Source organism: Pristiophorus japonicus, chromosome 1, assembly GCF_044704955.1.
Source record: "Pristiophorus japonicus isolate sPriJap1 chromosome 1, sPriJap1.hap1, whole genome shotgun sequence".
Taxonomy (NCBI): Eukaryota; Metazoa; Chordata; class Chondrichthyes; family Pristiophoridae; genus Pristiophorus; species Pristiophorus japonicus.
This window is the reverse complement of record NC_091977.1, coordinates 191,445,595-191,457,765: the sequence shown is the minus strand read 5'-3', so window position 1 is coordinate 191,457,765 and position 12,171 is coordinate 191,445,595. Positions and strand designations below refer to the sequence as shown.

The 12,171-nt window shown below is 42.4% G+C and overlaps 1 protein-coding gene across 1 annotated transcript in view; it reads left to right on the top strand.

Moving 5' to 3' along the window:
* The window catches only part of msh3 (mutS homolog 3 (E. coli)), a 348,510-nt gene that overhangs the window by 94,024 nt on the left and 242,315 nt on the right, over positions 1-12,171 (top strand). Inside the window, exons 10-12 of the mRNA XM_070885637.1 lie at positions 995-1,109; positions 3,307-3,391; positions 8,113-8,222. Coding sequence (XP_070741738.1) covers positions 995-1,109; positions 3,307-3,391; positions 8,113-8,222 — 310 coding nt within the window. The remainder of the gene's footprint in view (positions 1-994; positions 1,110-3,306; positions 3,392-8,112; positions 8,223-12,171) is intronic.

The following is a 12,171-nucleotide window of genomic DNA, read 5'->3' as shown; positions in this document are numbered from 1 at the left end:
CAGAAGAGAAAATGGTGGATTGGCATAAATTTTGTTTCTGATCGTGCCTCTGAGAAGAACCTTGGGCCGTTTTCCTGTGTGAAACGTGCTGTATAAATGCAAATATTTTATGCTGAAAAAGTCTTTAAAACGTTATGCGTGGAGGGTAACAAGCCAAGTTTGATTTGTAGAAGTGTATGCATGGGTAGTTTTTGGGGAAATTTACTTAACATTTGGGAATCTTTCCCTCAGAAGACTCAGTAGATGAGGAAAAGTGAATAATGTCTCCATGATCTGTGTGAAGAATGGGGAATAATGGGATGAATTACTCACTATGCCCAGCTCTATACCCTCGGCTGCTACACTCATCTCTTCCATCAGGAGAGCAAGATGAGTTGTTGACTTTTTGGTCTTCTCTGCTACTTCATAAACATCTGATGGCAGGAGGGGAAAAGATGATTTCTGTCAGTTTTTTCTTTCCTCTAGTAAGATGTTTAATAGTTAATTAAAGCCAGAAGCTAACTGGAGATCTTTTAGTTTAGTTTAGTTTAGAAGAAGCAACAATTCTGAAGAAGCTGCTGCTGGAGATGATCTTCAGCTTCATGTGTTTTTTATCATCATCTTCATCATAGGCAGTCCCTCAAAATTGAGGAAGACTTGCTTCCACTCTAAAAGTGAGTTCTCAGGTGACTGTACAGTCCAATACAAGAATTATAGTCTCTGTCACAGTTGGGACAGACAGTCGTTGAATGAAAGGGTGGGTGGGGAGTCTGGTTTGGCGCATGCTCCTTCCGCTGCCTGTGCTTGTTTTCTGCATGCTCTTGGCGACAAGACCTCAACGCCCTCCCGGATACTCTTCCTCCACTTAGGGCGGTCTTTGGCCAGGAACTCCCAGGTGTCGGTGGGGATGTTGCACTTTATCAGGGAGGCTTTGAGGGTGTCCTTGAAACGTTTCCTCTGCCCACCTGGGGGCTTGCCTGCAGTTATGCTAAAGAGCCTATTTTGTGTTTTTCAGAATCACAACAGTTGTCCATAATATTAAATTTGGAGATACCGGTCGTTTCCTGTCTGGCGGCAGTCATCAGATATCTATCCGAATTCAAATTGGAGAAGGTCCTACACAACCTGAGGTGAGGTTATTTGTTTTAATTTTTCTTCGGCTTGACAGCAACATTTGAGCACATTGCACACAGGTCATGTTTACAGCTGCTTAAAAGCAGTCATTAGGGGAAATTTCCATGCACGGATTGGTATATTATCCATCCCTACAGATCAGGAAAGTTCCAGCTTTGATTCTGGGCTAGACTGAGTTAGGTGATCTCAGCCTTGGTTGATGGTAGGGGTGCTACAATTGGTCTCCACACTTCTGGGATAGGGAGCGGGAACAATCAGCCAGGGTTAGAACTCCTGTTCACTAAGCCGTGATTCTTACTAGAAAGTGTGTGGGTGCCAGGTGAGGACAAGATCAGGTTCACCAGCAACGACAAAGTGTCTTCCACATGAAGAATTCCCATGTGGCCACTTGAGCGAGGCTGTGGAGAGCTGCCAGCATCGATGGAATTCTGTTGCAATCCTCACTCACTATTTCCAGGAGAACATAAGTTAGCACCTTCAGGAGACGAGGTGCTTTGTCCCATGGGTAATTAAAAAAAAAAGAATTAGAATTAACGTAAAGCCGATATTTATACATCGGTCGATGTATTTCATCAATAAAAACAGAAAATGCTGGAAATATTCATCAGGCCAGGCAACAAGTGTGGAGAGAGAAACAGAGTTAATGTTTCAGGTCGATGATCTTTCGCCTGATTTTAAGCGCCATGTGACATTTTACTATATTAAAGGTGCTATATAAATGTAAGTTGTTTTTTTGTTCCTGAGTGAATAAATCACTCCTTTATAAGCACTATAGATAAGTTGATTTTAGCAGAGAGTTTGATTGTTGAAATTGTGCACAATGGTTTGAACTGTAAATTTATCTGACAATTAACAACTGTCCTGAATTGTCACCTAAAAAAGAAAAAAAGTGCTAATCTGATCTTATGGGGCATACGCTCACCGACACAGCTCATCATTATTGCCAGCTGAGTTTGAACACTTCAGCTAACCTGGAGTGCAATCTCTAGTGGGGGCTGTAATTCTGCAGGACATGCAATAATAAAAGCCAATTATGTATGAAAGATAAAACGTGACTCTGCAAGCTAGTCCTTTAATGGGTAGGCTGATTCTAGCTGGGCTAGTAGCGGGAAGCTTGACAACATCACGCCCTGGGGATCTGTGTGGTTTTAGCTGTCGAACTCCAGCGGAACCCCTGTGCACACTGGGAGTCCTTCTAACCTTTTACTCTGCCTACCTGCCTGTAAGCTCTCCTAAGTGGAGTGATCCCGATGGGGAGAGCATGCATGCATCATTGGCGGTCCCTCGAACGAGGATGACTTGCTTCCACACCAAAAGGGATGAGTTCATAAAGACCCGATATTCCAGTCCTGAACTCCAGGGGTGGAAGATGCCTGTGCGCGGATTTTTTTTTAACGTGTGGTGACCGTTGCACATGAGCCACCACACAGGCTTGACAGTGGGCCTTTATCCAGTGGCAAGGGTTAACCAGGATGACTAGAGACTTGCTCTGCTGCACGGATCTAGTGCACACACATCGCAGTGTGGGCTGGCCCGTGCTGCCACTGGGCCCTTGGCTCTTCTGGGCCCCGCACCCTCATTTGTCGCCCCTCCGCCACGATCTCTCGCCGCCCCTCTGCCACAAACATTCGCCGCGCCTCCGCCATGATCTCTCACCATTCCTCCGCCATGATCTCTTGCTGCTGATCTCTCACCCAGAGAGCATGCACTCCATACCAGGCAAACAAGAAACTCGACTTGTGTAGATTTCTCGACAGTTCGGCTTAGAGGCTCTTAAAACTAGTGCTGGTTTCTGTGTGTGCCAGACTCGGATAGTTGGTCGACTAAACAAGTAAAAGGGAATCAAAGCACAAAATTCTGGCAATGTACAGCAGGTGGGCAGTATCTGAAGAGAAGAGCTAAGCTAACATTTTGGACGGGACTTCCATCAGCTCTGATAAGAGTCCCTCCCTGAAAATCCTAACCTATCTTTCAATTTCAGATGCTGCTAAAACCTGTTGCATATTTCCAACATTTTGTTTACATTTTAGATTGTGATTTTTTTTTTCTGTTAATGTAAGATCAAAGAAAGCAAAGGCAGTGGTGGTTATACTAGAAAGGTTTGACCAGATAACTGAGAAATGATGGATGTATTTGGGTTTTTCTGGATGTGTCCAGTAATTATGCAAGCACTGTTGTTTTGACTCCCTCCAGTAACCTGAGCAAGTTCTCTGAGGAGTCAACATGCATGTCAATCAATGGAACGACATTGAAGAACTTGGAGATTTTACAAAACCAGGTATGAGTAAAGTCAAATGAAATGCATCTAATGTTAGCATTTTTCTAATGGCAGCAGTGAGTGGGCTGCTCTTGCTGGATAATTTGCCGATGAGCCAGTGAATGGATATTCCAGTGGTTTGATTCTTCCTCCCCTGGCCCGCCCCCTTCTCGTGTTGGATTAAAATGTTCACCTTAATGTAGACATCGCAGTCAGCCAAGTACAGTTAAAGCAGCAACAGTCGGCGAGGAGTGTTTCCATGGACTTGTAGTACATTACAAGATGCATTAATGTGAGGACTTGCTAATATGGACATGTTCTTATAGACGGTGCTTGAGGAAAGAGCATTGAGTTTTGTTGACATAATAGCTTTAGAATCTTAATGAGTATTTATCACTCTAACTCAAATTGTAAAATTCCAAAAATGTGTTGTTTTATAATTAAAAACACAGGCCAATTAATAATTGGCTTTTTAAATTAATGATATTTGTTCAGGGGGCAAATTCACGAAGGCAGAATATTATCTGAATGGCAGCAGATTAGGAAAAGGGGAGGTGCAGTGAGACCTGGGTGTCATGGTACATCAGTCATTGTAAATTGGCATGCAGGTACAGCAGGCGGTGAAGAAGGCAAATGGTATGTTGGCCTTCATAGCTAGGGGATTTTGAGTATAGGAGCAGGGAGGTCTTACTGCAGTTGTACAGGGCCTTGGTGAGGCCACACCTTGAATATTGAGTTCAGTTTTGGTCTCCTAATCTGAGGAAGGACGTTCTTGCTATTGAGGGAGTGCAGCGAAGGTTCACCAGACTAATTCCAGGGATGGCAGGACTGACTTATGAGGAGAGACTGGATCAACTGGGCCTTTATTCACTGGAGTTTAGAAGGATGAGAGGGGATTTCATAGAAACATATAAGATTCTGACGGGATGGGACAGGTTAGATGCGGGAAGAATGTTCCCGATGTTGGGGAAGTCCAGAACCAGGGAACACAGTCTTAGGATAAGGACTGAGATGAGGAGAAACTTCTTCACTCAGAGTTGTTAACCTGTGGAATTCCCTGCCACAAAGAGTTGTTGAGGCCAGTTCATTGGATATATTCAAGAGGGAGTTAGATATGGCCCTTACGGCTGAAGGGATCAAGGGGTATGGAGAGAAAGCAGGAAAGGGGTACTGAGGGAATGATCAGCCATGATTTTATTGAATGGTGGTGCAGGCTCGAAGGGTCGAATGGCCTAATCCTGCACTTATTTTCTATGTCTCTATGTTTCTATGTTTCATATTAATTGCATTGATCTTTTGAACACTTCCTTTTTAAAGTTGTAGTTCTGGACTGGATTGTAAAGTGCATCTGTGTTCAATTGCTGCCCTCCCTATCCCAATCATAGTGGGTTCCTCCGTTTGTTTAGTCTGTGACCTTTCGAAGTTGGAATATAACCAGTTGTGCTTTGGTAATTGATTGGAAAGACTGTTCACAATGGGCATAACTATATGGATAGCTCAGAACTTTGAGTGGGAAAGGGGGAGAGAAACTCCAGAATAACTTGAATACATTGATGACTGTTTCTAGGATTTGTTTTGCAGACTCTTCTCTCTACTCCCCCAAAAGACATCAGTACAGTGCGATTTTATACCTACTCGTGTTTATCAACAAAAAGATATGAGGGTGCTTACATTTCCAAAAAAATACTCCCTTTTTGTGTGCTGTATATTGGTAACTTAAAAAAAAAAGAAAGCAATAGGAATCTAACGTTTTAAATGCTGAGTTTTATAAATGAAGTACCACTGCTAATAAGTGAACCATTGCAGGTTGGTGGTGCTGTGTGTTTTCTTATTTTAATGAACAGAGAAGGCTAAACTGGTATACAGGAGCACTGATATTTAAGACTGTCTATATTCTCAATGTGGTAATACATATGTTGAATTTGTTGATGAAAATTGGAAGAAATTTTGTCTGTGCATATACGCTTTATAAATTTTAGATTAGTGAATCACAAACCCTAGATTTTAGAATAGTCCCAGCGGTTTGAAAGGTAGCAAACATAACCTGCTATTCAAGAAAGGAGGGAGACAGAAAACACGGAACTATAGACCAGTAGTAGGGAAAATGCTAGAATCTATTAGGGTGGTGGTAACAGGGCACTTAGAAAATTATAATATGATTGGGAAGAGTCAGCATGGTTTTATGAAAGGGAAATAGTGTTTGACAAATCTGTCAGAGTTTTTTGAGGTTGCAACTAACAGGGTAGATATTTGTAGTGTATTTTGGATTTTCAAAAAGCATTCGATGAGGTGCCATACAAGAGGTTATTACACAGAATTAGAGCTCATGGGATTGGGGACGATATACTAGCATGGATTGAGGATTGGTTAATGGACAGAAAACAGAGAGTTGGAATGAATGGGTCATTTTCGGGTTGGCAGGCTGTAACTAGTGGGGTACCGCAAGGATCAGTGCTTGGGCTCAGCTATTTACAGTCTATATCAATGACTTAGATGAGGGGACCGAGTGTAATGCATCCAAGTTTGCTGATAAGACAAAACTAGGTGGGAAAGTAAGCTATGAGGAGGATGCAAAGAGGCTGCAAAGTGATATAGACAGGTTAAGTGAAAGAGCAAGAACATAAAATGTGAAGTTATTCACTTTTATAGGAAAAATAGAAAAATTGAGAGACGAGGAAAGGTTGCTATTCAGAGGGACCTGGGTGTCCTTTTACGCAAATCACAGCGAGGTCCTGTCTGCTCTCTCAGATGGACGTAAAAGATCCCATGGCACTATTTTGAAGAGCAAGGGAGTTATCTCCGATGTTCTGGCCAATATTTATCCCTCAATCAACATCATTAAAACAGAGTATCTGGTCATTATCGCATTGTTGTTTGTGGGAGCTTGCTGTGCGCATATTGGCTGCCGCGATTCCTACATTACAACAGTGGCTGCACTTCAAAAAGTACTTCATTGCTTATAAAGCACTTTGAGACTTCTGGGGTTGTGAAAGGTGCCTATATATATATATATGCAAGTCTTTCTTTCTCTCTTTCTCCTTAACTAAGGAAGGATATACTTGCCTTAGAAGGGAGTGCAATGTAAGTTCACTAGACCGATTCCTGGGATGATGGGATTGTCCTATGAGGACATATTTAGTATACTTTGCCTATATTCATAGAGTTTAGATGAATGAGAGGTGATCGCATTGAAACATAAATATCTTAACGTGCTTGATGCATTATATGCTGGGAGGATGTTTCCCTTGGCTGGTGTGTCTAGGGGGGTCACAGTCTCAGAATAAGGGGTCGACTATTTAGGACTGAGATGAGAAATGTCTTCACTAAGAGTTGTGAATCTTTGGAATTCTCTATTCTAGAGGGCTGTGGAGGCTAGTCGTTGATTATATTCAAGACATAGATTAATTGATTTTTGGATACTAAGGGAATCAAGGGATTATGGGGACAGTACAGGAAAGTGGAGTTGATGTAGAAGATCAGCCATGATCTCATTGAATGGCAGAGCTGACTTGAAGGGCCCAATGGCCTACTCCTGCACATGTTTCTTATGTTCTAAACTCTGAAAGATGCATGTCTTTTTTTTCTCACACCATCCCTTTGTCCGATTTTCTCCTCTCATTTCTTTCAATCATTAACTTCTTGCATGGGCATTGGTCTCTATCTAGTGCCTTACCTAAGTGCCTACTATTGTTGTATAAACCCTGACATTTTATGTTGTCAGGTTAGTCAACGTTCGCAGAAAAGCCTGTTTTTTGTCCTCCCCCGACATCTACAAACTTGTGCATCCAGCATGGGTCAGCAGTTAGCAATAAGATATCCTGGACGATGATTTCTACCAACTAACGTTAGGGGCTTTGGAACCAATTGCAGCATCCCAACTGCTATATGGATGAGATCAGCTAACTCAGTGCAGACGGAGGATCAAACCTGGGACATTCCTTGTCTGCTTAGCTCAGCTACTCACTGGTTCAGCAAGTCTGTCCAATCAGGAATCCCTGCTTTTGAACCATTACCGTATATATGAAATGCTTCTTTTTTGATATTCAGGCTTGAACTCGTACTATGGACTTCAGAAAGATTCACTTTATGATGTAAATCCTGCTTCACCTTTCTGCAAATTGATCAGTTTATATTTTGATAACTTCTCAATTATACACTGGAAATTCAGTCCAGTGGTGTTAGTAAAATGATGCTTGTTTATAATCATCATCATGGGCAGTCCCTCGGAATTGAGGAAGACTTGCTTCCACTCCTGAAGTGAGTTCTTTGGTGGCTGAACAATCCAATACGAAAGCCACAGACTCTGTCACAGGTGGGACAGATAGTTGTTGAGGGTAAGGGAGGATGGGACAGGTTTGCTGCACGCTCTTTCCGCTGCCTGCTCTTGATTTCTGCACGCTCTTGGCGTTGAGACTCGAAGTGCTCAACGCTCTCCCGAATGCACTTTCTCTACTTGGAGCGGTCTTTGGCCAGGGACTCGCAGGTGTCAGTGGTGATGTCGCACTTTATCATGGAGGCTTTGAGGGTGTCCTTGTAACGCTTCCGCTGCCCACCTTTGGCTCGTTTTCCATGAAGGAGCTCCGCATAGAGCACTTGCTTTGGGAGTCTCATGCCTGGCATGCGAACTATGTGGACAAACCCAAGGCAGAAACACCAGTCAACCGAATTGTCTTAAACATGTACTGTTTTTAAAAAAAAAATTACAAGCTTTATATTTGATTGTCTTTTGTCTTTCTTGGCAGACCACTGGCACGACAAAAGCCAGTCTACTTTGGGTCCTTAATCATGCCCAGAATTCCTTTGGAAGACGACTACTGAAGAAATGGGTGTCCCAGCCTTTAATAAAAGCAAGGTGAGCTTCACTCTGTTTGTCCAATGCGGAAACTCGTTTAGAGTTGGCTAAATGATTGAATTCACTGCTGTAAAAGTTCAGCTGTAGATTAAATTCCAGTGGTGCAGTGCAGGTTTATGATATCTGGGACTGATAAGGATTGTAGTCGAACTGCAATCTTTTCAAAGAACACACTTCTGATTTTTTTTTTAAGGATTAATGAATGCATCTGGATTGGTAACTTTGGGGATTAATACTGTTTTATGTGGAGATGATTAAACTGTAGATTAACCGTTAACCTTTTAGGGCCTAACATTTTACTGCACCTCTTTCTAGCTGTCTGAAAATGCCTGTGAAAAGGGCAAAAGCAATTGAAAACAGCTGTAGATGTTGGGTATTTTGTGAGTTCCTTGATTTTTTTACCCTGGTCATTGCACAAGAGGCCTATTATTTTACATTGTTTGATGTAATCTTCTTTTGTGTCTTGTAACACAGCCCAATGACTTCTTTTCATCAGTGATTTACGTTGTTACTAGTATGATTTATAGAGGGCAAGAAAATTCCAGAAGAGGCTCTTTAGTGTTTCCATTTTTTTTTTGTCATTGCCCACATGATCTCTATCAAACTAAATAAGAGTAGCAGCTGGGTTACAATTTGTAATTTATTTTTTAAGTAAGAAGGACTGAGAGAAGTGTCCTACAAGAACTGATCACTAGACATGCCTACCATTTCAGCCAGAACATTGTGATGGAAGTGTCGGCAGTTTATGTGGCATAGCAAAGAAAGCATTGTGTGTGTGTGTGTATATAGTATTATCATCATCAGCAGTCCCTCGGAATCGAGGAAAACTTGCTTCCACTCCTGAAGTGAGTTCTTTGATGGTTGAACGGTCCAATACGAGAGCCACAGACTCCTCCTCTTCTGGAAAGGGATAATATTATATACAAAGATGAGCTAAAGGAGATTGTAATATAGTTCCACCTAGCAGCCTCTACTGTATTACAACAAGAATAAAAGGAATGGAGTCATCTTGCAGTCCAGTGTGTATTGTGAGGTCGTAAGGAATATATCACATTGGCGACAAAGGATAGGATTTCTGGATTCCCTAGCTGAAATTTTTGTTGGTGGATGAGTCCAGCCAAACAACAGAGACGAGAGAAATCCTTTCTTTGCAAAAATCCAAGGTAAATTGCAAGCACGCTTGACTGAACTGCCAGAGTCCAGATGGCCGCGCCTATGGGAAAATACGGCGGTTGGGTTAATTCCATCGCAACTGTGAGACTTTTGGAGCATATGTGGAGTGGCTAGAAAAGTTTTTCACCGCGAATAGTATCATCGAAGTCCCCGAGGATGAAAACCGTAACTGGTTGGTGTTGGAAAGAAAACGGGCTCTTTTCCTGACTGAAGCAGGCCTCGGTGTATGAAACGCTGAAAAATGTGCTTGTTCTGGTCAAGCCAAAGGACACATCACTTACGGAGATTTTAAACAAGTTAGAATAGTCCTGAGCCCCTGGAAATTGCAGAAAGTTATAGTTTTGGAATATACCAGTTAACCGACGATAGTATCAGTAAGTACCTTGTAGCATTAAAAAAGCTATCTCTTCACTGTCATTTCGGAAACTTTCAGGACCGAGCATTATGTAACCGCTTTGTTTGTGGGATGAAAAATGAAGCGATCACAAAGTTGTTGACAACTCCTAATGTAACTTTTGATTTAGCTTGTCAGACAGCTATATCGATGGACATAGCCGACCAATATTCCTGAGAATTTCGTACCATTTCCAGTCGTCAGACAACTGAGGTGAATCGCCTGCAAGTTAAAAATAAAAGGCAGTTGGGCCCCAAGGTCTCAGCAACTGGCCACGGTAACAACACCGCATTGAAGTCGTGCTATCGGTGCCTGGGGACAACACATTGCTCAAAACTGTCCACATATGAAGACAGAGTGTTCCTTCTACAGGAAAACTGGGCATCTTGCGAAGGCATGCCGACTGAAGAGTAAACCAACTTTCAAGGCTATAAGTAGAAATCCCCAGAGACTACATAGCATGGAAGAGATGCACGTCATCAGGAGCACAAAGGTATCTAACAGCATTTTGAAAAGTATCATCCAAGTAGATGTTGCAGGAACCAAGATACCCATGGAAATAGACACTGGTGCATCTGTGAGCGTAGTACCGGAATCGCTATATCTCGACAAGTTGAATGATTTTCCACTGGAGAAATCGAAGATAGAGCTGCGAGGCTACTCAGGAAAGCAAATCCCTGTGATAGGACGTATCACTGTACCGGTGAAATGTAAGGATCAGTTTCAGAGTTTGCCTCTTAGTAGTGGCAAGAGACAAGCCTGCCTTGCGAGGAAGAAATTGGTTGGGATCGCTGAAGCTGGATTGGAGTGAGTTTTTCCGCGTTGAAACGAGATTTGCAGCGAAGGATAATGTCATCAAGAAGTATCCGAAGATATTCAGTGAAACGGGCAGTCCAATCCAAGGCTTCAGGGCGAGTGTCAGGGTACCGAAGGATGCTAAACCAGTTTACTGCAAGCCACTTCCATACCATAGGCACTCAAGAAGAGGGTTGAGCAAGAACTCAAAAGACTAGAGACTGAGAACATTATTTCTAAGATAGATCTATGTAATTGGGCTGCACCCATTGTTGTTGTACCTAAGTCCGATGGTAAGATTGTGTGGTGATTTATAAAGTAACCGTAAACCAGGTTCCAGATGCCAAATCTAGAGTTTATCCCTATTTAAAGAGGAATATACTTGCATTGGAAGCAGTTCAGAGAAGGTTCACTCGGTTGATTCCTGAGACGAGGGGGTTGACTTAAGAAAGGTTGAGTAGGTTGGGCCTATACTCATTGGAGTTTAGAAGAATAAGAGAGGATCTTATTGAAACATATAAGATACTGATACTGAGGGGGCTCGACAAGGTAGATGCAGAGAAGATGTTTCAACTCATGGGGCAATCTAGAACTAGGGGGCATAGTTTAAGAATAAGGGGTTGCCCATTTACAACTGAAATGAGGAGGAATTTCTTCTCTCAGGGTCGTAAATCTGTGGAATTCTCTGCCCTAGAGAGCAGTGGAGGCTGGGTCATTGAATATATTTAAGGTGGAGCTAGACAGATTTTTTGAAAGATAAGGGAGTGCAGGGTTATGGGGAGCAGGCAGGGAAGTGGAGCTGAGCCCAAGATCAGATCAGCTATGATCTTTTTGAATGGCAGAGCAGGCTTGAGTGACTGGCCGACTACTGCTCCTATTTCCTATGGTCAGATCTTCTCAAAGTTGGCTCTCACAAAAGCCTACTTAGAACTTGAACTAGATGAGGACTTCAAATCATGCTTGACTACAAATACTCATCTAGGCCGATATCAATTTAATTGGCTACCATTTGGAGTGTCTTCCGCCCCCGCCATGATTCAGTCGATGATTAACCAGATTTTGCAAGACATGTTATTTGGATGACTTACTTATTTCAGCACCAAACAGGCAAATTTATAATAACATATTGAATGAAGTGCTCAAACGGCTAGAGAAGCACAGAGAACGAGTGTCTGCTCGCAAGTGTGAGTTATTTCAAAACTCAGTGGAATATTTTGGGTACAGAGTAGACAAAGATGGTTTACGTCCAACCAAGGGGAAGCTGGATGCAATTAGAAATGCACCCACTCCCAAGAATGTCACTGAACTTCGATCATTTTGGGGTCTTTTGAACTATTATGGGAAGTTCCTACCAAATTTGACTACAGTGTTACATCCACTGAATGAGCTGTTGAAAAAACAGGTCCATTGGAAGTGGTCAGAAGAATGCAACGCAGCATTCAAGGAGTTTAAAAGCCAATTGGTAGAGAGCACCATGTTAGTTCACTATGACGTATCTAAAGAGAATCATGTTAGAGGTAGAGTAAGAGAGAGAAGTGTGCAATTAAATCAGACAGAGAGAGAAGAACCATCACCATAAATGGTTAA